This window comes from Sturnus vulgaris, chromosome 1 (genome assembly GCF_052056855.1).
Source record: "Sturnus vulgaris isolate bStuVul1 chromosome 1, bStuVul1.hap1, whole genome shotgun sequence".
NCBI lineage: Eukaryota > Metazoa > Chordata > Aves > Passeriformes > Sturnidae > Sturnus > Sturnus vulgaris.
The window spans coordinates 58,090,180-58,117,478 of NC_142243.1; the positions used below are offsets into that span (position 1 = coordinate 58,090,180).

A 27,299-nucleotide genomic window follows, 5' to 3' on the forward strand; every position below is an offset into this window, starting at 1 on the left:
GGGTGTTTCCCAAAGCACAAAGAACAAAAGATGCATCAGGTGTTCAGAAAACAAAATTTCATTTATTATAAAGTTTCTGAAACAGTAAACACTTTATCAGAAGTACAATGAACTGGCACTATTTCTTTAAAACGTTGAACTGTCTTCCAGGAACAACACCTGGAATATTCAAGAGAAATCTTAAGCCATGGAGTAAGGTGATGCAAGGCCCACCTCCCTTCCCAGCCCTTGTGAGTACCACCAGTGGAGAATTGGCATTGAACTTTTATTTGCATTTGTGACCTAACAGCTCTCAAGATTCAGGGGGTAGATCACAAACTGGAATTCACCCTTTTATATTTAGGGACCTGCACACAAAAATGTGACAAATGAGACAAATCACAATGCCAATTCCACTTTGGACAAAATAAAAATATTATTAAACATTTAATTTAGCAACTATAAAATCTATAAGCCTCTCCCTTAAAGAGGTGAATATAGCAACAAGAGGAGACAAGGCTGTGCTTGTTAGCAAAATTAGGACTTTGCTATTTATTCCAACAACTGAAAGAAGGCCTAGGCCTGGGCCTACCCCTCCTACTGATACAGTTTATGACTCTTCTATGAACCACAGGTAACAACTCTGTAGGACCATCTGCCCTTCCATTCCTTCAGCATCCTGCATCTGAGCAACCAGCAGCCGTGCTCCCCATGCTACAAAGGCAGCCAGCATGTGCTCAGTCTGGAGAGTGGGGATTGGTAGGGCACTGCCCACAAGGTCCAAGGAGCTGATTCTTTCTCCACAAGCAGCCCCTTCCCCACCAACACAGCAGCTCTTCCCAGATGACCTGTGTACACATAAACACAGCCCTCCCTATTCACGGAGCTGCAGCAAACCAGCTGTTCCTCATAGCTCATGGTGTGTTCCCAGTCTTACTGATGTGTCACTTCACTCATAACTGAGATCCTCAAGAACACTGACTGCAACAGCCCCTTCCTACAGCTCACAGTAAGAACACCTCATTTGCAGCTTTACCCACACTCACAGTGCAACAAAAACAGCCTCAAGGGTGTGGGTCTGGCTGATCGTCCTGCAGTTAAATGATATAGAAAGTTCTTCCTGTTATAGGGTGAATTTAAGATGCCTTGTTTATAACTTACATTATTAAAGTTTCATAACTTTATACAAATTCTTAAAGACATTAAAAAACACTGTATAAAACCACCTTAAGGCACAAAGAGTTAAACAGAAATGCAGCCCACTGAAAATCTCAAAGGAGCCAATTCAAGAAAAGCTGGCCTTGAAATAAGTATGTATTCCATGTATATATGTTAAGATTTACTGTCCTACATTAAAAACAGTATATATAGGACAAAATGTGTACTGCTCGGCACTCTTTTCTATTAGTACCAGTCTCAATCTGAGACATCATCTGTGATTACAAAGATGAAATGAAATGGGTATATACATCCCTCAAATAATTTGCTGCGGGCAACCAGGAGTTATTAAACACTTATGTGTGCAACACTGGCAACATTGTTTTGTAAGGGTAGGATATGAATATACTTCAACCTCACTGCTCTGCTCAACTTAGTAAAGTAAGGAAGTATGGATGGGGGAGGGATGTCAAAATGGCAAAGATGGAAGATGGGAGAAATTAGTCTTGCACAGAATTCCATTAATCAATGTCCCCTCACCCAAGCAAAGTGTCTCGGGCAAATGACTGGAGAGTAAAAGAAAGATGTCCATGAAGGTACTGTCCTGCCTAACAAGGCTGAAACAGATCAGTATTGTAGGTAGGGTCAGCTCCTGTCTGTGTCCAGAAACACCCAGATAACACAGATATGCTGTTGGCTCAAAGATTCTCCTGCTGAGAGCTAGCCAGAGCTGTCAGCAACCAACTCCTTTCTCCAGAGCATGAAAGGCGTCTCTGCATTACAATATAAAACACATCCAAACTCAATTCTGAGCACCACTGGCTGTTTTCTTATATGAACATCTTTGAGGAACAAGAAGCTGCCCTACCTACATAAATACTCATTATGTAATTCTATAGGGGAAGAAGCTTGATAGAACAATTTAATTTAGATGCAATTTCCCTGATGTGGCTTGAAGTAGAGGCAGCCCAACCTCTGGCAATGAAGCCTTATGGAAAAACACTCATTGTCCCACTGCTTTTGGTTCAGCTTTCTTCTGCACCAGTGCTTTCCCCACCTTTCCAGCCATGCTGATCAGAGCACCCCAGTACTGCTGCTCTTATTAAACCATTTAACTTTTGCGTGAAGGAGGAACTGTAACATTAGCACAGACCCTTGAACTGCTCACTAAATGGGGTAAGAACATTTGATACATATGAAACTAGAAAAGTGTGTACCAACATGGAAAGAAAGGGGAAAACTAGCTCAAAAGTTTCTGTTCACTGTTTTATAGCAAGACAACTTTTGTCAGAGTTTATTATAAAGGAACAGCATTAGGAAACCAAATAAATAGTCAAATAGTTAACAGTATGCAATATAATAGTACTACACTTCCATTACATAAAAATTAAACTTTGGAACAGCATCAATATGAAAGATTTCTTAGAAAACTAGGACTCAGTCCAAGATCTTCAGATCTGTACACTGCAAAAACCACTCAGTTTTGATGCCCAGTTGGTGCCAGCTTTGTCCTCTGAGGGACTGCGTCCATTGAGAACTATGACCCATCCATACTGCTCCCTAATCCCACTCTGCCCAGCCACATAACAGGCTGTATTTCCAAGTGTCTAAGGGAGAGTGATCAGGAAGCAGGAGGCATGAGCTGTGCTTCACTGTTTCAGAAGTAGTATCTTCTTCCTCATCTGACAGCTATATTGAGCAATTGCAATGTAGCCTAAGGATGCTCCTTTTGTCCTTAAAGCAGCAGTTAGAGGAACAAAAAGAAGGCAGAAATGATCTCATGATCCCAGTAAAACCCCATCTGGTTCTGAGGGAGGTGGAATCAAGGGCTGATTAGCTGGACAAACTGTCTAATCTACCATGGTAAAGTCAGTGGAGAGAACTTCAATAACTTCAGAGGAGCTACATCAGACTGTCATTCTTTTTTCCTCTCATCAGCACCGTGTGGCCACACTGAGCTGGATTCTATTGGCACATCTCACTCAACACGGGAGGGAAAGGGAACAATCTCTGCTGGCTTGTAAGTGATTGAAATAAGCAAATACATCACCCTCAGGAGCAGGATTTTACTATGCTCCCAAATCAGACACATCTCCAATACAGATTTCTTTACCAGTGGGGCATGTGCATCTCTGTCTAGAGAAGCTCAGCTCTGGCATGTAGTTCAGCTACACACCAGAGGAGTCTGGGCCTTTGACTTGATGTAAACAGAGAAATACACACAGGATGATTTTGAAATCCATGTCAAACCAGATCAGATTCTCGTCTCATACAAGTTTTAGATGAGCAGATAGTTCCACTGAAGTCAGGAGGTGTTTGAGGAAAACCCAGCATTATATATTTGCATTAAATACTAAAATGTATCCTAAAATACTCCTACTGACATCTGTCACTGAAACACTTCCAGTGTCGACTTTTCAGGAACACCAGAACAATTAACAAAAACTCTCTTACCAATCAATAACAACAATAAAACCCCAGAAATAAAAATAAAAAACAAAAATAAGCTTATCTTCTGTTAAATTCCTGTCAGCCACTTGAAATCTTATCTGTTCCATGAAAATAAGAACTTGGCACATTTTTGTTGTATGCCATTTATAAACACTTTCTTTTATCTAGAATATTTATTGCATATCAGAAATTCACTTTGCTGGAATACTTTAGTAGAAAAAACTGCCTTCCAGTTATAGCTATGAAGCTCCACACAGTTCAGTAAATGAATTCTCCTGGTATTTCCTGCAGTAATGGTTCCTCAAATTTAAATCGTTTGGAAATGGCTTTCTGCTCAGTTACTTTTTCTTTTTCTGACTGCCTACATTGTCCTAATGTGTATGAAGCCACTACAATTAGTTCTTCTGTCACTATTGATTCTTCCTCTCCAGTCTTCTCAGCATCTACTGATTGTTCAGAGGCAGAATCTGCATCTTTCTGGATGGCATCACTGGTCTCCTCTTCTGTACTCTTACTCCAGGCCCTGCAAGCGGGATTATCACTTTGTTCTAACCATGGATGTTGAAGACATTCTTCAGCCGTTGCCCGGTCTCTGCAGAGGAAGGGAAGTATTAAAATAAATGACCTTGCAGAAGAGAGTCCCAAAAATTTTTCCAAGGATATGACTGCATTAAAGACAGATAGAACTGCAAATTAAAAAAAGCACTGATAGCTATCTTTTACCAAAAAAGATCACAGCAGTTCAAGTAGATGAACTCCTAGCATTTAAAATAAAGGAATTCATAGATCCCTAAATTGGAGTTTACACTTCCATGTTGCCAACCTACTTCTGAAGTTTATGCTTTTTATATATAGAAGAATTATCCAACTTTTACATTCTTCAAGTATTCCCATAGACAAGCAGTAGGCAATTTCAATAGCTGACATGTCCCATGAAGAACTGGTAAAGTTCCACAGAAAACACCTCTTCTATTTGGGAACCTGGGATTTCCAGTTCACTGCCCATTAATACAAGTGCACTAATGAACCAGAAAAGGCAAGGTTCTCTACCAACCCATCCAAAAGTAAGGACTCAAAGCTCAGTTCATTTAAAAGACTTCAGCAAAGTATCTGTAAGAACGGGTGTACTGTTCACTGCTACAAGCTACAGTTCATATACAGTTAAATGAAAATAATTTGAGTTTTAATTTCTAACACTTGGACATCATTTGGAATATACGAACTTGGATGGAAATGAAGGAATTCTCATATACATAAAAAGTAATAGCACAATGAAATCAAAATCCCCTTATACTTCAAAAATGGAAACACTAGCACTTGCTGCATTTTAAATTAAGTCAGTCTGACATATTAGCATATACAATTGTGTATTTTACTTACTCAGGTTTCTTAACCAGCAGAGTTTTGATGAAATCCACAGCAGACTCTGATACAAGGTCAAAGTCCTCTCCAGAGTAACTCACGTTCATTTGAGATATATTTAAGAATGTTTCTTGTTTATCATCCCCCAAGAAAGGTGATATACCTGTTAGCATAACATATGCCAGTACTCCAATGCTCCTAAACGAAAAGTAAAAACAGTTTATAGTTAGCCTTTTTTTCTTAAAAGAAAACAAAAAAAAAATCTCCAAAGAACAACCCTTTTCAGTAAAGGTATGATGACCATTAATTTGTTCAACTTACCACATATCAGTTGCTGTACTGATTGGGTCATAACTCAGAATTTCAGGAGCTATTAAGGGGGATAAAAAAAAAAAGTGCATTTTGTCATATGCACACATTACATTAGAGCTAAAAAATTCAGTAATGGTCACGGGGTGAAATTTAAGATAAGGTATTTGAAGCATTACAATCTTTTAAAATCAAGATATTTCTATTCAGGTTATTTAAATTGTTTCTATCATTCACTGTTTTTAAGTGTAAAAAATGTTTTCCTTTTATTGTCATCTTCAGAAGCCAGGCCAGTCTCCTTCCCAATTAAGGAGTCTGTATACAGTTTCTTACAGACAAAACAAAAACAGCCAACATTGCATATTCCAGCACTGTAACCCCTAACTATGAAGATACACCACACAACTTAAAGATATTTTCAAGTATATTTAAAAAAAATAGTAAACCTACACTGGCTAAAATACTGTATTCAGAGACTGAGTATGTAAATTTAAACTTTTAATCCAAGTAATACTTGTTATCACTGCTGGTAAGAATCATCTAAAGCGTGTCTTCATCTTCAACACAAGCACACAATCATAGTTCATTAAACTGGCAAGACTTGCCAGTTCTACCTTTGCCAGCAGTACCACGTCCAAGTAATAACTCGATCTTGCGACACGGTAACTACATAACCAGGCTGGCATGCTCCAAATTCTCTTTTCACTCCTCATATGCCTGGACTATGCATCACTCCTATAGTAACAACTTACCTACATATTCTGGAGTTCCCATGATTTCTCTTAGTTCCTCACTGCTCTTCATTATTCTGGAAAGGCCAAAATCTACTATCTTAACGTCTCCCAGAGGAGACTTACTGGTTAGCAGAATATTTTGGGGCTGAAAAACAAGAGAAGGAGACTTTTGAGATCACCCAAAACTAATGTCTATGACATCATATTGCATAATTATTTTAGACCGTGAGCAACAACAGTGCCTCCTGTAACAGGTATGATACCCTGGTTTATTTATGTATTTCCCCCAAGGTGATTTTGAAGACACACATGGGCAAAAGGGAGTGGTAGGATTTTCAATTCAGAATTGAGAATCAAACCTTTGTTAGCTTAGAACATATTGGAAATACATGCCAAGAGCTGTGATTCAACAATAGCATGCAAGTACCTCCACACTTGTACCTCTAGTCCTTTGTATCATCTTTTTAACTCCTCTTTGCTCCTTAATTCTTCCAACAGATGGTGTAAAATACCTCTCTTTGAAGGGTGTCCAAAAACACCCAATCATTTAAAAAACCCTGAACACACAAAACTATTCTGACTGCACCTGTTTAAAGGTCTGTTGCAACCAACCTGAATCCTGTTCGAAGTACAAACAACTGTATTACAGAATACTAACTGAAGAACAGTTTTAAAAAAATACAGCAGCCTGAAAAACTGGTTTTTAAGAGCATCACCTTTGGATAAACTTGTTTGCAGTGACGTCACTAGATCTTGGCTGTCTTCCTTCAAAGCACCTTTGTGGTCATTAAAATGTTCCTTACTATTTTAAATGCTAGCTCAAGTAAAAAACGAAAAGCTCTTGCAACTGAAGCACATCGTTGCCAAAAAAAAATAAAAGGTTGGCCTTTCCCTACCCCCAGACTGGTGATCACACTAAGTTTTATCATTAACTTCTCCAAATGGTAGTGCTGACAATTGATACTTCATTCATGCTTCAAGTGAGCACAAGTTCCATGGAAGTGCAGAAGTCTATTGGGAACCTGGATCATCTTGCATCAGAGTGGTTGAAGAGGGAGGAGGACAAAAGAGTAAGAACAGCAAAGCAACCACTGACTGATACTCCAGCTGGACTAACACCAACATTTATACTTCTTCCCTGATCACAGAGCTTCTCTGTCCTCCATCCCCAGAATCACTCATGAAGACATGCTCTCACATGAACAGCCTTGCTTTTGAATACAGAAATAAACCTGGGCAAGAACATTGTAAAAAAAATTGGGCCAGTTCTCCTCACTGCAAGACTTGAATATAGTCAAGTTGTTTGATTCCTGCAGTTAAACTGTTATTTGAAACTAACTCCATGATGTTAATTTATTTTCTTTGTAAACCTACATATTAAGAATAGCTCTTTTTTGTTTTCTTTACAAATTGGGATCTGGTGGCTATCCAAAGACTTTTGGAGCTGCACATTCCCATATTCGTTATAGTTCACATTTGTTATTCTCTATTTGTATTAGAAAAGCAAACATTCAAAAAAGCTGACCATGCCTCCCTCATTAGCCTCTCAGATGTTATTTCCAGTGAGAAATTAAGTTATTTTGTGAAGAATCAAATTAAAAGCATGAGAAAAGTATTTGTTCTCTATATTTAAATGAGGAAAAGTTTTGTGAAACCCTTCAGCCCTGTATTTTAACATTTTCATAGATAAAGCAGTTGCCAATAGTTTTTATTGTCTTAAAAAAAAAATCTTATTATGCAAAACACACTTATGCAAAAAAACCCTCCTGTCTATGGTATGAGTTGAGTCATAACTCTAAATCAATTCTTAATGAAATACCAGCCATTTTCCTATTTTAAGGACTCACTATGGGATTTTTGTGAAGTGCCAGCCTAAACACCAGCATGAAACCTTAAAGAAGCCATATCTTTGAACTCACCATAGTTTCAGCTTGACACCATTACTTAAGCTTTCAGAAAAGGAAGATCATTTCCTCACATCTGCAATACTGTTTCTCTTTTGGTTTTACTCTGCTAGAATACATCTAGGTTTGCCGAATGCCAGTCAGCCCACAAAGACAGGAGATGCCAGCTGGAGGCTCTCCTGGTGGCCATTCTAAAAAGGGCCTTTCACTTGTACCCTCAAGCACTATTGAAATTGTTGATGAAAAACATCAAATGACAACATTTTAAGACCTCCCCCTCTACTGCAGCAAGGCTTAAAGGTTCCATTTCGAGCGTCTTATTTCTTTAGTTGGTTTCAAGAAGATATATAAAGACTAAGGACACATAATGAAGGTCAGGTGTTTAATCAATGCCTCACCTTACCTAATTTCATTAATGTTTCAGGTTATCTAATTATATAATATTCAAAAAACCTCAGATCCCTAGAAGACAAGACAGGAATTATCCAAGAAATAATGGTAAGAAACAGGAAAAACGGACTAGCTGAGAAATCCTCGCTGCATTACATCTAAAGACACTAAACTAGGCTGATTCTAAAAAAAGTAAAAGGACCCTCATATCTTCTTTCTCAGCCCCCACACCTGCTTAAATTCTCTTCCATTCCCAACTACTTTAAGCTTTTACCAAGTACCAATTCAAGATTAAGTCAAACAGCAAATGAGAACACGGAGAATGGAAACTTCCCTTACTCTGCAGCTTTCAAGCACCATTAAGAGGAGATGAAAGACTCCTGACTACAATCTGTGCACACCCTGCAAATTAAATAGCATCAACACAATACTGTCAAGTGATAATTAATTTGCACTTGGTAGCATTATATTTGTTCTTTGTCCAAGTCAAAACTAGGCTACATAATTGTATTTTGCTATTAAAAACAAGACACATTTCAACTGTCTTTCAGTAACCATGCTTTTGGAAAGAAATGATCAAGTTACAACTTTGCCAAGCTACATCAAAATATCACATTTCTTTCTGCAGTGTTTAGTCTCAGGAAAAATCTTGTATCTATTCAGAGGACAAAGAGAAGCAAGGTAGCTGGCAGTGTCATAGATCTGGTTCATTAGATTTATAAGTATTAAGCTGACAATTACACACGGACAATCACTTGGGTTTAAATTCTTCTGGGTGTAGAATTTAACTTTTTTTGAAGGTGCAACATATGGAAAATTGGATGGACTGTTCCAAAGGAACTTGTAACAGACAAACGAAATGAAAATCTTTAGAGACACGAAGGTGAAACTAATAGCACAAAAAACCCCTCATTTTAGCAAGAATTTGTAAACTTTAGATTGGCAAACACCTTGCACAGCAACAGTAAACATACAGAAGTCTTCCAAATGCCACCACAAACAAAGTACTTACTAAATTCCACAGTGCTTTAAGAGGCAAAGCAGTGTTTTAAAGCAGCATGAGACACATGATACAACAGAAGATGAAGACTCTGGATTAATAAATGGCCATAAATAATGTGGGCAAAGCGAGCACTCAGCTTTTTGAGTTCTGTCAAAATGGGTCATTTTTACAAGTCTTGCAAGGCATGTGGATCAACCAATCTTTGCAAGTCATGGTTTTTAATTCTACAGTTTCCATAATTTTTATTTGCCAATACTCTGAAGACTTCCATAAACTTTATTTTGCAGAAGACTGATAGTTTTATATATCATGAAAGTCATCACACTGCAAGTAGGACTCAGATTAAACATGCACTGCACACTGCAGTAATATATAAACATGTTAATTAACCTCAATCATTAGACAATTTCTTCTGCTAATGAACTTCCATAAGGCAGCAAAACAATGCTGGATTTTTCAGTAAGAACTGCATATGCTCCATGTTATAGCATAAGTTTTCTGACCAGTTGGAAAGTTTTTAAGTAAGCTTTTCATTACTTTCTTTTCTGGACAAAATCTGTAATCAACATCCCAAGTCTACTTTTGCAAATAAGTAGTCACATAAAACACATCACACTTTCAGTTTCAGATATCAAGATGATGATGCTAAGACACACCACAACTTTAACTACAAACATGAACAAATATATACTGTCCATAAAAGACATTTACATTTACACACTTTGTTTCAAGGAAATTCAACGGCCAACCAGTGAGACACTGAGTATCTTGTTTAAGCAATACTGGACCTCTGAGGAATTCCAATTGCTTGTATCTAGTCTTTCTGAACACTTTTCACACTGCTTGCTAAAAATGTTTCATTAATTCTTTTATTATAATTATTAGTATTCTGTGTGTATGACTCAATCAGAATTTTAAAGAATTCCACATATAATTTGAACAAATGTTTGGAAAACCAGGCAGGTGACATATTTGTGTGCAAATATGACTCATGTGCTTTAGCTGATGAATGGTTCATGATGTACTAAGTTATATATAAGTACATACAGCTTGATACTGGAATCTACTCGTAGGTTTATAATAGTGCCCAAATACAGTTAAGTCTAAGTAAGGATCTTAACAACAGAAGAAATATGCAGCAGCTTACAGTATACTTAGTAAATATGAGAATAGGACATGTAAAAAGAATTTTTAAAAATGTAATGCAAGTAACTTTTTAGACTGCCTTGCTTAGCAGTAAACTAGTTCAACCTCATAATGAGATACCATTGCATCTTCCATGAGTGCATGGATAGAAGCTAAAGAAAATTAACTGGCACTTGCTGCCCAAGGGAAAGGATAGTTCTCCAGATCCTTGTTACAATTCCCTTCTTGACCATATGATTTCATAGGATAGCAACTGTATTTCTCATTTGATTTGGGCCAAAGCTATTTTTCAACAAGAAAAAATACTTGTTTCAATAAATCACGATAATTTATATACCAATAGGGTGTCAGCCAACTGTTTGGCAGCAAATGACAGACATTTAAATTAGGTTTTACAGTAACTGGGAAAAAAAAGGCAAGAAAATGCTATAAATGTACTTAACACATTAATTTACCAGTTTCCTGTTTGAACCATTTCCTGTTTCAACATTTCATTCTGAAACATTACACTTTATCCACCAATGTCACTACCACCCTTCTTCATTAAAACTAAAGTCAATACAAAAAACAAACCTGGTTTTCAGTGGCCATATAATACCCAGGCATTTTAACTGCAATGTAGAAATGACTCAGGCCTTACCCAAATCACTCATTTGCAATTTAAGGTGCAAGGCAAATTGACTTTTGAATTGATTACATTTCACCTAATCAAATGAAATTTATATTTAACATAATCATACCCCCCCCAAAAAGGCTTGCAGACCTGGTGGCTACTCTATCCCAAAAGTTTAATTTTTTCATTCAAGGTATAATAAGGTAAAACTCTTTTAATTACAAATTGGCATCATAGTGACATAATACCAGCAAGAAAGTTAACAGATGAGAAATCAATAAGAAAAATACAGCACAAATATTACCTTTAAGTCAAGATGAACAACATTGTTTCTGTGCAAGAATGAAACTCCTTCTAATATCTGCTTCATAAGTCGCTTAACATCTTTTTCTTTGAAGGCCTCCTCTCTTTCAGCCACACACTGGTCAAAGATTTCACCTCCAGCAGCACTGTGGAACAGTAGGAATATTGTTAGTTCAGACTAAATTAAACCACCAATTTGACCCTACTCACACTTTTTTTTTTTGTATAGATAGTATCAGCAGGAGGTACAATCCAATTGTAATATTTTCAGTTATAAGGCACTTGACAAGGTTTCACAGCCTTGGAAATGTTTTCTGCAGTATGGCAGCTTTGAAGAGAGGAAAAGACTTTAGTCATTTAGGTTAAAGAATATGAATAGTATAGAAATTTTGGGGACTACTTTTGAAACACTCCTGACTTTGCTTTCAGATGAATGCCACAATTGTTTGAGGACTGTGTTTTCATAAAAGATGTGCCTTTTGCTGTTCCTATGAAACTACTTAGAAATTTGGCCAAGACAAATCTTTGCAAACAAAAAGCAAAACAGCCCCACCTCCCATCCTCCTCAGAACACTTTGCATATATCTAAAAGAATAAATGTGAAGTCTACAACTGAATTGTTTAGAAATTTCTGGTATACAGAGATGCATTAAGTTTCTAAACTTCTTTCATCTAAAAACAGCTCTGAAAATTTTAGCTCTCAGCTTGCATCCTCTTTTGTTTAGATATGCTTAAACAAATAACAGAATAACAAAAAATGTAAAAATAACTAGATATGAATGAATGTTTTTAATGTACTCTGAAGCCACATGCAGTACCAGCTCTGGATAGCAATGGCTCTAGAGAACTAAAATTGTTTTACAATATAACCCTGTAGCATCAGAAGTAAAATAAACTGAACAGAAGCTCCATTTTCAAACAAGAACGGGCATAAGAATGTTAGAATGTGGCCACTTTGCATATGGATTGTTCAAGTCCTACTATGAAATCAGCACATACACCCTTTGTTCTGCATGAAATTCTATAATCACCCCTTAGGGAAAGGTGGTGAAACCCTCAAGGGCAGAATCCTCTCCAGATACACCAAACTGTGACATGCAAAAATAACTTTGCACAAGCTTTAATCTTTACTGATGCCTTTACTTGTGCCTTGATGCCTTTACTGTGCCTTTGCTTAGTTTTTTTTTTGCAATGAATTGTACTGCCTAGGCTATCCCAAAGACAGCCAGCCACATTCAACATTAATATAACAGCAAATGAGAGTTCTACAAAAATGGTGCATTTCAACTGTGCACCCCAAGAAAAAGAGCACTTAAATATACTCAAATTTTCATTTTGCCTATACTAATTTTGCTGCTACAGTCCTAGTACTTTCAAAAGTCTCACGTATTACAAGAAAGCTTTTTGCCCTCCAAGGTATTCCCACTGCTATTATGTAAATTAAAAGAAGGTTAAATCTTTACCTTTTCAACGAGTTTTACATTTCTGTTCTATATGCTGGCTAACTGGTACAGCAGTACAACTTGATTTATTAAACTAAGATTTTCTTTCAAGAAAATCCTCAATTAAATAATTATTTTTCTTCATTATGTATCAAAGATGATAGAGCTCAAGAATAAAATGAGTTTTTCAAAGGAATACTAATACTATAATTCCTTTTGAAAAATTTCATATGCCTGACACTATCACATCTTTCTTCAGTCCATTTTTATTCAATTCATGGAAATAGTAATATTTCAGCTTTGAACAGGATTCAAATACTAATAACATTTTTACAATTAACATCAGCTAGTGTATTCTAATATCCTAAACCAAATTCCTTGAAAAAGCAACAACAATTGGATTTTCTAGATAGGAATAGAAAAAGATATACTGCAACGCATAACTTAAACTTTTTGCCTTAAGAATGCCATAATATGTTACTTGAAGAGTGATTTAATTCCTTGTAGCAGTGAATTATAATGCACATACAGTGATAATATCTGCTACCAAAATTACTAACACAGTATGTTTTACAGCAATAACCCTGGGATTTTGCTGGTAAAGCACTGCCACTTCAAATAAGGGAAAAAATACTCCTGCTATTTAATTCTGTGAAATCTTATTTATACCCAAAAGACGAGATCACACTTTAACAGACCCAGCTGAAAAAACAGTGGAAGTTGAGGGTGGGGGGGCCTTATAAAGCACTGCTTGCTGTATGTGTCTTGGTAGGCATCTGTTAAAATTTGTTTATTAGTGTTAATTAACTTAATTAAAACTGAGGTAGACACCAGTGCTAAAATGTAAGCTACCTAGAATTTTAATACTACACTTAAAGAACTCGAGTTATAGGTGTTAAATGTCAAGGCAATAAAAGTTGAAGCAATGTCCCATCAGTGAAATAAGATTCAGTGCTACCTACCAATGTGAGAGTAGAAAACCCTTGATCCAGAAACTTCATTAAAAAAAAAAAAAATATATATATATATATAAGTCCTTCCCTATACTTCTGAAGATGCCTGGGTTCATCAGCATTTTTAAGAGTGAGACATGCAAATACAGCCCTCACACATGCACACCCACTTCATAACGTACGAGACACTGGCATTCTCAGCTACCATAGACACTTGGCTTTAAAAAATAGTTTTACATGAGAAGGTGACTTCACATGCAGTGTTTTGTTTTTTGATCTTAACTTTGCCATTTAGGATGCTGATGGAACAACTCCTTCTGGACAATTCATTCGGTCCCAAAAATACCACGTTCAAACAAGTAACCAGTAATCCTTTATAAGAGCACATGGGAATTTGATACTGGAAGACCATTTTGTGCATTGTTGATGTGGAGAGAGCTTAATGGATTCCCTTAAGCAAAACAGTCGTGGAGCTGTAAAGCCACACCAGTCATAAGTGGTTGGAAGCACAATGTCAAAATAAACTTCAAAAAGATCCTCCTGCACACCTATTCCAAGTTCTGCCAAGCTCTTTAACAATACTTTCAGCTCACTATTTTGTACTCCCCAGCTAGATTTCAGGGGGGAAAAGAAAAACCTAACTGTAGAAGAGCTCAAAATACCTGCTAGGTATTTTCATATCATAAACTTGTCACTGTTACGATTTCTGTACATATGCAGACCAGGAGTTCTCTGGTGTTAATAATATTTACCCGTTTTTAATTAAACTGTAGTTTTTCTAATTGTCATTATGAAATAACTTAGCAAATGACTGGGCCAGTCAGAAAATGTTCTTAGGGAATAAAAGCAAAGAATTATCCTAAGAACAACAAAGTTTTTAGAAAAACAGGCCATCTGAAAAAAAAAATTGATAAGGACTTATTTAATGGCAAAACATTTTGAAATCTCACGTTACTTAGAATGCATTATTTCTCTAGTACTCCCTCCCTTAGCTAAGTGTATGAAAAACACGTGAGACAAAAGGCAGCTTTCTGAACTTGAAAGCTATAGCAACCATAATTCTTTAGCTATTTTAATGTACTTATGAAAGTACGGTTGTGACATTAATTTCTCTCATTTCAAGTGAAATCCAATTGCTCTTTATCAATGAAAAGCATGCTAACACTTTATTACTACTTAGCAGCATAAATGAGCTAAAAGTAATTTGGAAGTCTATAGAACTAATCTTTGTTACAATTATGTTGACTTTAGATTAAATGGAGACTACTTATCTTCCTTGAAATATATCTTAACAATTAAGTGTATGAAATTCAGCATCAAACTTCTTTCAAGTGCACTTAGGAGACACTAACACAGTCATTTAACTTATCATTAGAAAAAGACTGAACAAACCTATTTCAGGGCACCTGAAGAAATGAACCATTACTCCAGTTTTAATGGATCAGATATTAAGTTAGTGTTCTGAAGGATGCCAAAGTACAAATCACCAGACTACAGATACATAGACCAATTCCTACAATACACTTGATTTCAATGCTGAGTTATATACAGTCTGCAATGGACAAAAATTTACTTCCTGAATCTTCAACTCTGTCAAAAGTCTTTCTTGAAAGGATTATCTTTGCAAGATAATGGAAAGTCATCTACTTTCTGTACATGGAGTTTACAGTACAAGCTGTTCACACCACAGAGGCTGTTACACTACCAGCAAAGGTTCATGCTCACTGCTGCTGACTGCCATACTTCTTTCCTTGGCTAGGCTTACCACTGGATAGTAAGTGCACTTTCTGGTAATTTTTCCAGTGTAAGGCAATGCAATGTACCAATGTCCTCAAAGCCTGAGAAAACTGTAAATCCGTATCTGATGAGAAGACATGGGAAGAGAAGTATGTACATAAAATTGTACATACTGGTCTCAAAAGTTCTCATTTCTCAGACAAATGATTTTTTTCTTTTGCCTTCACCTTTCCAATCAGGCAGCCCAAGAACCAAATAAAACACAAACAAAGGTAACTAAGAAATTTTGAGAAGTTTTCCCCTAAAATTTTTTTAGACCTCCTGTCTTGATCTGACACTGCTAACTAGAGCAAATCTGCTTGCTACTCAAATGGACACGATGCAAACATTGGAGCAGCAGTTACTTGTGATTCCAGTGGGTTTGCTTCAAGTTCTGTCTGTTGAATCCCATGACAAATAGATCACCTCCTGCCAGCAGACTCTTATTTGAGCCAGTCACACATCAAGTAAGTAGGACAATAAATCATGTCCAAGACTATGTAAGTCCATTAATATTAATGGACATGTAAGTCCATCACATTATCCAGGTCCAAATAACAACCGGTGAAAAAACACTTCATCCAGCATATCAAATAAATACTGTGTCTTCAAGATGATAAAGACAACTTATTCATCTTTTTAAAGCAAGCATAACAAGAGTCTACTGTATTTACACAAGGCTCTGGCTCAGTTCAGAGGCTCTCCATAACTAAATATTAATGATGAAGATTTTTGAAGCTCCACTTAGAGGTTTCTATACATTTGACCCACTAATTACCCACTAGTATCATCTATCCCTTCCATAGATGTGTAAAACATGGTGATGAACACTTATGAAAAGGCCAGTTCTTAAGTGTCAGATGCTCTACTGCTCTGTCTTTCAAAAGAAATTGGAAGATGACAGGTAGGTTGCATATAGGTATTAAGCCCAAAAGTTGCCAAATTTGCTTTTTTCTTCTTATACCTGATATGTCAAGCTTCCCAGACTGTATCTCTACCTTCTTCAGCAAAATTCCAGGTTATTTTCATTCAATTTTCAGTGAAATACAGAAACATAACTGACCCGCAGATTAATTCCAGGCTTTCTGTTACCCCTTCAACTCTGACTTAAATACCCTGATTGAGGTCTTATGACAACAAACCAAAGTCAGAGACTGTTGTGAGGGCGGATGCAGACAGCCCCAGTTTGCTATGCTACAGCTGAAGTCAACACTCTAATGCCTCCTTGCTTCTCACTGCTCAACACTCAGTATTAGCCTGGCCAATTTTAAGTTCATTTTCTGTCCAAAACTGATAGTACTTGGAAGACAACCCTCCATGTAACATTAATATTTCGCTTCCTGAAAGCAAAATATTTCCTAATTTTAAACCCTCAGCTCTTATAACAGGTTCTACATCAAGACAAGAAACTTTAAAATCTTAGCAGATGAAGTTAGTGGCCAAGATTAAGTCTTTGTTTTACCTCTTCAGGAGATAAAGATCTGCCACAAAGACCATCAAGCTTAATAGAAACTAAAATGCCCTAGAGAAGCTTAAAGTCTAGGTATGTTCTTTAATCCTCTGCATACAAAATGTCAGAAATTCACTAACATTCATACCTGTTTTGTTGCAACATGTCTTTGAAGCACCTTGACATTAAAGAAGCATCCAGACATACTTGCTGAAGTCAGGGAAAGACTGTTTTTGTAATTTACAACTCCAGCACACAGCTATTTATCTGAAACAAGGTATGACTGATGCAGATAAACTCAGTAATTTTACTAATTACTTAACAACCTAGTTAATACTTCAGATTAAAAGAGTTTTGCAACTGTAAGAAAATTGAGTTCTTAAAGAAAACTAGGAATTTTTGCATCGAAATTATCACAAAACTCATTGCTCATTTAGATTCCACTGCTCAAATTAAATCCTATAGGATTGAAAAGGAAACAGTATTTCAGTTTAAATTTCTGCTAGTGTTTAAAGCAGGTATTTATGAGTCTTCAGTAGCAGCAGTTAAAATCCCACAAGCTCTGTCACACCTATGCATCATAAAATATATTTGAATATTTCACATATTATGACTTCATTAAGGGCACAATGAAGTTTAAAAAATGTATTCTAGAAGAATTTTGCCTTAGGAGGCAAGGTCTCATTTCATTTTAATGAACTTTAAAGATACAGTTTCTTTTGACTTCTAAACAAGATGTGATTGGGACACAAGATTTCTCACCATTTCTTTTTGCTATCAAGTAAGAGAAGAGCTGCACAAGTTAGATTTATCTTAACAGACAAGTCACTTCTGAGTTATTGAGCCTCACTGTTCCTCTCCTAATTATTTAAAATCCATAGAGCTTAATAAGAATTTAGAGTTCAGTAGCAACAAGCATTTGGCTGAATCTTGGACGCTGGCTAGATGCCTTACTATCTAAAGCCACTGGCATATGAGATGAACAGTCACAACAGCTGCAGGAACACCCATCTGGACAAACTCAAGTGGAGAAAACCACACAGACAAATGCAGAGTCAAGTGTCCTTTGAAAGAAACCATTCTAAGTCTCAGTCCTCCTCCTTTCTCTACCCAAAAAGGTAGTGTTTTAGCAAGCTTTCTATTGTAGAGGGTTTTAATAGTTTCTTTTTAGTGATGATGTTGCTTTCAATACCTTTTTTATAACAGTAAAAAAAGCCACAGCAGATTTCATCCCATCTTTGCCACTGTCAATGTAATAAACTTCAGTTCTTCAACAGATACTTCTTGCTTCTTTCCTCTTCCTCTTTTATGTGTAGGGAGTGTACAGAGTTCGTATTTCATTAAAGATGCTTTAACTACATAAATTATAGTTCAGCTTTGAAAGATACTACATAATTAGAGAAATTTGTTATAATCTGAAGTAGTTATGAGACTGCACATATCTTCTTGTACTTGTCATTTTCTTAGCAATTCTTCTTGAAGTTAAGCAAGGTTAACAGGAGAGCAATAAAAACTTTTAAATTAGTTGCATTGATACACAGTATTTTTACATTCTTGCTTTTCAGCAATCACTGCAGAAAGTTATTCAGGAATTATTACTAATACTTACTATTCCAGGACTAAAATAATCTCTGTCGCAGTTTCATAAACTTCATGCAAATTAATGACCCAAAGGTTGCATTGTGCCAGCTCAAGGACTGCAATTTCGTGGATTATTTCCATCCGGCAGTCTTGGCCCTTTCTTCTTTTTCTCATGAATTTTGCTGCAAACTCTCTTTCAGTATCTTTCTGGATACACTTCTTCACCACTGCAAATTTTCCCCTGAAATTAAATAAGAATTTAGTTTTACATGCCTTAGTGACAGCTTTAGTACTGCTTTTATAAATTAACGTTTCAGGAAATTCGAACCAAGTCACTATTAATGGATGCATTTAAGATTCAATCTGAATTTAGAAAGATGCCTTGCTGAGTGATGATCCCTGTGTTCCAAACACCCCAGCTGAGAATGTAAATAATCTCCATGAAACATAAGGAATTAAAAAAACCCCAATCAATTCAAACAACACGGATTTAAAAAATACAGAATAAACAAGCTGTGCTAGTTCCCAAGACATTATCCTCAAAACTTGAATTAAAAAAGCTGGCAAAATCGAAGTGTACAAATGAGAAATTTATGCTTTCTCTGACTATGTCACAGTAACCCAGTTACTGTTTTCTGAAGTATCCCACCATATCCAAGGTAACAGCACTCTCGTTGAATCCTGCTTTATTTGTCATGCAATATCCACACTCTGCATTTTTCAAGATGGCACTTTGTATTTTCACCATGGCATGTCTCAAATGATAACAGCTGGAGTTTTCAGATTAACAGTTCTCAAAACCCCTTACTTATACAGCGATACTAAGAATGAGGAGCACGGATAATTTAAATACAATGAAGCAACCTGACTAACATGAAGCTGTGCAGCATGATTTTTGCAGCAATGCCAAGGTGAAAAGGAACCCCGAGAGCAGAGAGAGCTGAGCGCCGTGCTTAGCCCACATTAATGAGCGTCACCTCGGCAGAACACACACCTGATGATGCACCAGGCCAGCTCAAACCACACTGCAGCGCTTGCGTCACAGCACTTCCCCCACAGCACCCGGGCACAACTGCAAGCTCTCAGCTTTCCTGCAAGAGTCCCACACCACCTGCTCCGTTCAGCTCCATTCACACAGTGCTGATTTTTAGAATGAAAAGGTATTTTAATTAATACTTCTCACTAATGCAATGATGAATTCTCACACTTTGAAGTACAGTAATCTTACTTCAGCTCTTACCATATAGGCATAATAATCATCAAAACTACCTTTTTTTATTTATATGTAAACATTTTCTTATAAAGCTGCAGGAATAGCTTTGAGATCTTTATTTCGGTTCTTCACTTAATGTAGGGTTGCTGAAACCAAAATAATAGTCCTCATCTATTTTGGAATACAATTACCATGGGTTTTGCCTCTCCCATCTCCAAGCTAAAGTTCACAGAATTAACTACTTCAGCTTCTGTCAAAGTTTTCACTCTCCCAGCCTGTTGGCAGAAGACTGCTATCCATGAAATATAACTGCTAAACAAAGTTGTGGTCAGCTTGCTTTTAATAAGCATTTGTTTCAAAATCACAGTCTAAATTAATCAAGTCAAATAAGTACCCACAAAGTGGGTATTTGCTAGGCAATCTCAATAAAATAATTGGACTTGTAACCACTGATACAGCCACAGTTATTCCTCTAGGAGTAATATTTTGCATAAGCACATTATCTACAGCACAATATGTATTAAGACTAGATCACAGCACAGTCCAGATGTCTAGTGAAAGTAGACAAACAGTAAGAATATGCTTTCAATGTCTTGAATCTAACTTTTTGGGAACATGTTCTTAATTACTAATACACACATGAAGACAAAACTGTTGAGGTTTGTAAATGCAGGAAGATAATTTTGCATTAAATTTATATACAATAGAAAGCTACGTATTTATCAAAAGTGTCAAGACTCTTGTTCAAGTTCTTAGCATCAAAAAAAGAAAAGAAAAAAAATCAACTGGTGAATATGTTTTCTAAAAACAACACATAAAAATAAATTGAGAAGTCATTTAACAAATTAGCAAATTATTTAAATACCTGAGATACTAAGCCTTACGCCAATAAATCTAGGTCTGCACCTGGGTTCAGCCTTCTCTGTTTTCCTTATACAGTCTCTGAATGCACTGCATACTTCCTCTTGAATGCTGCCTTAGTGCAGTCAAAAGCTTTCAATTCTAGCACCAGGAAGGACCTAGAGAAAGCGACTCAGAAAAGCTTGAAATCTCTGAAACACATTTTTAAGTACTGCGCAGCTTTGAATTACATACAAAATCTATCTGGAAAGAAGTTAATTAGCCTAATAAGCACTGATGTTGCCAATTCACCGTGCATTAGTCACTATGGAAATAAAACAGTATTCATGGAGCAGCAAGAAATGGCAAGAGGCACCACCATGTGTGGCCACGTATGCCCTGTTCAGCTGAGCTGGCCAGAAGCCTGACAGGTGACGTAATTCAAAGGACAGGTTACACGGCAGTTCAGCCAGCTGACAAATACTAATTCTAAATTGTTTCAGACCAAGAATCCTGCCCAGATTCCTTATGGTTATGCCTATAATTAGAGCTATTATAACTACTGCCTGTTAGAACTCATCTTTTCTGAATACAATCCCCAAAAAGATCAAACTTGACAAACCTGATGTTTATAACCAGTAGAACTAATTACTGTGCAGTGATCTAAATTCATGTCTGAGAAAATTTCAGAGCTAAGATCCAAAGATAGCATCCACTATATGGTTAAGCCAACAGATAAATTTTCAAGAATTTATTTTTGATTGAGATAGACTAGTAGATAAGACAGATGTAAACAAGCATTCTTATGAAGTATATATTGCATACACTTCATCGTTGCTTTTCAGAACTTACTATAAAAATATATATAAAATGGTGTTAGATCACATCATTGCTACTTTGGTGTATTGAGAAGAGCTAGCAGTGAGAACCCTGCATGGAAGGAAGAATCATTTTGAGATTAAAATCTTAATGTGAATTTGTCAAGCTGAACACAGGCTACCAGACATTCAATCACAAATAAACATGCTTTGGAGGGAGACAACAGGAAACTCTAAGTAGTTCTCAGTCCTCACAAGAGTGTCATTCAAGAATTATGATTTAAGATAAATCATATCTGATTAGAAAGAAGCTCAATGTCACCTTTTCAGACTGCCAACAGAATTTGCATTGTTTCATTATGCGCACATTATAGCTCAAAGGAAAATTGTCAAATTACAAATCAAATGCCAAATCAGATAAGCAGGAACATTCATGTCACATCAATTAATTTTTGTTGTCCTAGGTTCAGAACAACAGAGAAATAACCTTATTAATTTATTTATAATATAAAAAAATAACTAAGAACTATTTTAAAATAACTAATCTTATTATTAAAGTGACCTATAAAACACTGTCACAGTAACAAATGCAGGAATAACTTCTTCCTGTGAAGATATTTACTTTTTATAAAGTTTAGAAAAAAACTTTTCTGAGATCCACAATACTATATCCAGTTTCTTATGTAATTCATATAAAAAAATTTTTCTGAAGTGCAGAGTTTTTCTCCCTGATAATTCTGGATTCCAAACAACAAAGTGCAGGAATTCCATTTCTGATGTTCATGAACAATTTACTCACATAAAATTTTTCTCAAATGGCAAAACTAACTACCTGCAACTCTTCGTTTTCGCCTCTTTTCCACTTTTGTTTAGTTCCACAGCTATTTGACCCCAGCTGTGCTACTGCAGAGAGCAGCTGAGGACAGCAGTGTCATGGCACAAAATGGTACAAGTGTCATGTACTGCTAAAACACACATTACTGAAAGCTACCTGAGAAATAGAAGTTCATGCCAGAGCTGTTCTTTTGGGGGAAAAAAAAAATCCAAGACATGCTTTATCTGCACATGAAACTACAGCCACATCACTAGTCAGGAACAAAGAATATTTCACACTCCTTGGATAGTTACAATACTTCTTATTCTTACCTTTGGGTGGAGAATGAGCTTGTATGTTTTAACAAAAAACTGGGAATGAGGAGAAAACTGAATTACACTGGACATATTTACCTGCGCACACACATTTTGCTAGAAGATAATTTTATTATGGATCAATCATTTCAGGTGACTGTTGCATTCCAGAAGAAAGACAGACCAACTTATACCTTACTCTAACTTATAGAGGAAAGACAAACTTATACCTTCCTTCAACTTATACCTTCCTCTAACCCAGCTCTAGAATCAAGAGTATTATTTTCTGCCCACAAATGATGACTTCCAAGATGTGCATAGCTTGTTTCGCATAAAAAAAAGGAGTGCAACATTCCATCAACAAGCTGAAGAATTAATAGCCTGGTAATACTTTGTCTGCAATTACAAGATTTTTTTCGAGGAAAATGAAGAAAGCAACTAAATATAGTAGACTCCTTAAGGAAGCTCTTGGTCATAAAAAATACATTGTTCCCCATTGTACAGTACAATTATGGCTTAAGCACAAATGGTAAGGGGAAGAGTTAAGCAATTGGTGTCTTGTCCTCTGCAAAGGTTACACTTCTTCAAACTAACCTAACTCAAGCTAGCACTGTCTGAAAACGTTTAAATCTCAATGAGGTGATGAGAAGTGGCACCCTTAAAACAATCATCAGAGCTAAGTTTGATTTTAAACCTCATGCAAGTGCAGATTTGTGTGAGAATATTGTGATTTTGAGGACAGTAAAATTATTAAGGCTGTGACTATGGGACTAAAATGTCATACATTAAATAATTGCACTTAAAACCTTTTACTTCCATGTCATCCTAAGGAACTTGCAAGAATTTCCTTTCCTGAGTGGCCATTATAATGAAGCTTTTGATATTTTTCCCAAGTGAACCTGGCTTTCCCAACAGCTGTGTTTCACTAGCCTTGCAAATGCCTGTTCAGCTACTGAACGAGGCAGCACCTGAAGCACATAATCTCTACATTCTGAAAGCAGTTTTTTCTCCTGTGAGCAGAACTAATGAAGCCTGACTTCCCATGGGTTTGCACCCAAATTCCCCTGGTGACACTGTCATCAAGATCCTCCTGGATTCATCCATGTTTTTCAGGACTGCTTCCCTCAGGATTTTTGCTCCCTAAAGTGGCACCTGCGGCCAGAGCCTCTGTACCTCTCTTCCCAGTACTACCAAAACTACAATGCCTTAACATTTTGCCATGTTCCACTTTCTTCCCACCTCCTCCAAACGCAGGGGACCGGAGAACAGAGGCTCCAAGTAGCCTGGGATGTTCAACATACACGTGTTGACTGACAGAATGGGAGGCCAAAGACTGCACAAACCTGCTGAGCTTATGCAGCAGCCCTGATCTCATGAAAGGTAATAAACCTATTTGCTTCTTTCTCCGTGCTCTCAGTTTTAAAGACAATCTGTACGAATGTTGTTACTCTCAAACCCACCTGAAGTTCCACCTTTAAACTGCTTCTCTAATTCTGGGAAATGGGATGGACAAATACAGAGTATATAAACTTTTTTCTACCAAATCTTAATGCTAAAACAGATGACGTTATGTGCACAAGGACTGCTTTTCATCCAAGACAAAAACCTGCCATATTTGGGTGCTAATTTGTTCTTTGTAAAGATAAACTCTACCCATAAAGAGAATTACACAATTTATGAACATATAAGAGAGAAACAATTTGTGTTAATAAATTATCAATAAAATTACAGTTGTAAGTGGCAGAGAGACTGTTCACCTATGTTTTGTCGTAGAGTTGGCAAAAAATAGTCTTTGAGCTGAAAATAGTATTTGAGCTGAAGCATATGCTTCCTAAAAATAAAGTTTAAAACTTGAATAAAAAACCAAGCATATGCATTCAAATGTAGAGATTTCTATACGCTAAAAGAGAAGATAGAGAAAGCACTTGTGAAGTTGAGGAGAGATAGTGTGAACTAAAAATATGTGCAACTGTTGCTCAAAACCAAGACAAATACTTAGAAATGCCACTTAACTCATTTTAACTACAGGTGAAAAATCAGTCTTCGTGCGAAGGTCATCTTTAAAATACCAAAAAAATATTCCACACAAAAATCCATGCTGGGATTTAAGTTGTTTAAAGTGCAGACTAAGACTTGCAGCAGTACACAAGTCTTCTCCTTAGTGTAAAGCAAATCATCTCAGTTGTACTTTTTTTTGTTCTAGAAGGAACCTTCCTCTATTCTGTGCTCTGATTAGGCCAATGACTATCACTCGGCTCTCAGGGAAATGCTCATTCCATGGAAGAACAGCAAAATATTTTCTGAAATCATCTGAACTTCAAATAAAAAAAACAAATAAAAAACCAAACCAACTAAACAAAAAAAAAAAAAAAACAAAAAACCACCCCCCCCCCAAACAAACAAAAACAAAACAAAACAAAAAAACCAAACCAAAGCAGCAGTGATACCAGGACATTCTGTGCTATACTGCTCCTATACCTTTTGGACTGTTTCTTAGAATTTAGGCTGATTTGCAGGCTACATTTAGTTAGCTTCAGTTTCCAGGCCTTGGACGCTGTGGTCACAACAATCTACATAAAGCTTTCTCATTTACTGGGAGGTTTCTCCCACCTGCTTACCATGTGAATGCTTTAGACCACCATGTTTAAACAGGTATTATTCTACTGGTACATCAGAGTTACTAAGTCAGCATTCAGCTAACACCTAGGCAATCTAAATATTTGTTAGAGGTACTTACAGCAGCTACATTTGCCTTGAAACTCCTTATCTCCAAAGGGGTTGGTTTTGCCGCTGTATAAACTGAGTTACATAGCGAGCATAACTTGCAATAGAACATACACTGAGGAGGATATCTTTCCATACATCCAACCGTATTCCATCTAATCTTCTTTTATCAGAACACTCTTTGGGTGAAGCACAAGTAATTTTAAGAATACTATTATTCCTTTAATAAGAAGTTCAGACAAAAATATTGGTTAGGTGGTGCTGAAATTCCATACATGTAGTTCCCAAGATGCAAAAAACTTGTAATGAGACTTTTTGCCCTAAACCTTGCTTTCTATCAGTCAGGTGTTGAAATTCTACACGGACTAAATTTAATATGCGGAATCCCTTCCAAACCCAAGATTTTAACCAGCTTTAACTCCTTTCAAAGTTCCACCATTAGATTACTCTCAAGCATATGCCTCCTCAAACGAGTGTAAAATTGTTTTTCCACGCCACAGCTTACAAATCTCGAGAAAACAGTAACTTTTTTTTTTAAAGTGTGGGGGCAGCTTTTCCTCTCCAATGGAAATCTAGAGCAATACCCACAACTCCATACGAGCTCCCAGGGAACCTCGGCATCTTCCCAGCCAGGCTTCCCCGCAAGGCTTGGGAGCCGAGGGTGACTTCTTCAGCGGAAGGAGGGACAGACAGCTGCGGGGTACAGCTGCCTCCCAGGCGGCTTCCAGCCGAGCCAACGCCGCGGGCACGCCCTCGGAGCGGACCCAGCGGGCAGAGCTCACCGCCGGTGCCCGGGACGCGGCTCGGGCCCGGCAGGGACTCCCAAGGGTGGGACGCCACAACCCCCCGGCCCCGCTCCTTCCCTCGCCGTCCAGGGTAGCGGAGGCTGCGCTCACCTGCCGAGCTCCCGGCCGGGGCTGAGGCTGTACCGCTCCTGGAAGGGCTCCGTGCGGATGGGCGTACGGATCTCCGCTAGGAGCCCGCCCCGCTGCCGGGATCGCCCGGCCGCGGGCTGAGGTGGCGGCGCCCGGTCCCCGCGGGAGCGACCGGGCGGCGGCTTCTTGTCGGGGCTCATGGCGCGGGGCTTGTCCCTCGGCCTTCTCCTTTTCCTCTTGCCTTGCCGTCTCCCTCCCGCTGTCCGCGCTCCCTCCGGGCGCTGCCGGGAGCTCGCGGGGGCTGCGGGCAGCACGCGCCGGCCGAGGGGGCGGGGCCAGCCGCGCGGCCCCGCCCCTCGCGCGCCTCACCTTGGCGGGCGGTCCTGAGGGCGGGACGGCGGACAGCGCCACCTGGCGGCGGCCGCGGGTGGTGGCGGGGCAATGTCGCTGTTCGGTTTCAACGAGGTTTAAACAAACCCCGTAAACAACCCTGGGGTTGTGTTTGAGGAGAGACCGGCTTGCCTCCTTTCGTAACTTGGATATCTTCGTGTCACTGCTGCTGGACGATCCTTCGCCTCTGGAGCACTACGTCCAGTTCTGGGCTCCTCAGGATAAGAGAGATCAGGAGCTACCGAAGAGGGTCCGGTGGAGGCTGACAAATACGATCAGGAGTCAGGAATATCTCTCTTATGAGGAGAGACTCCAGGAGCTGGACCTATTTAATCTAGGGAGGGGATCTAATCAATACATACAATTATGACAGAGGTGGGTGTCAAGAGGATGGTGCCAGACTTTTTTCGGTAGTCCCCAGTGACAAGATGAGGAGCAGTGGCCACTAACGAAAACTCTGGAAGTTCCATTTCAACATGAGGCAGAACTTCTTTACATTGAGGGTGGCAGAGAACTGGAACAGTCAGCCCAAGAAAGTCGTGGACTCTCCTTCTCTGGAGACATTCAAAACCAACCCGGATGCGTTCCTGTGTAACCTGCTGTAGCTGACCCTGCCTTGGTGATCTCCAGACTTTCCTTCCAACCCTAAGTACTCTGGGATTCTGTGATCCCCAGCCCAGGATGTCGCTCTGTGGGCACACAGGTGTGCCCCGAGGGGCAGCAGAGGGGCCGTGAGGCCTGGGAGGGGCCCGCAGGA

General features: G+C 38.0%; 1 protein-coding gene across 1 annotated transcript; it reads right to left on the reverse strand.

The window, feature by feature from the left end:
* Positions 1-42: 42 nt before the first annotated feature.
* On the reverse strand, positions 43-26,487 carry STK17A (serine/threonine kinase 17a). Its single transcript, XM_014883478.2, has 7 exons — positions 26,174-26,487; positions 18,583-18,795; positions 11,354-11,498; positions 6,012-6,138; positions 5,272-5,320; positions 4,969-5,148; positions 43-4,180 (listed from the first exon to the last, which is right to left on the reverse strand). Exons 1-7 carry the CDS (start codon positions 26,350-26,352, stop codon positions 3,847-3,849), a joined length of 1,227 nt encoding a protein of 408 aa, XP_014738964.1. The 5' UTR covers positions 26,353-26,487; the 3' UTR covers positions 43-3,846.
* Between the last annotated feature and the right edge of the window lie 812 nt (positions 26,488-27,299).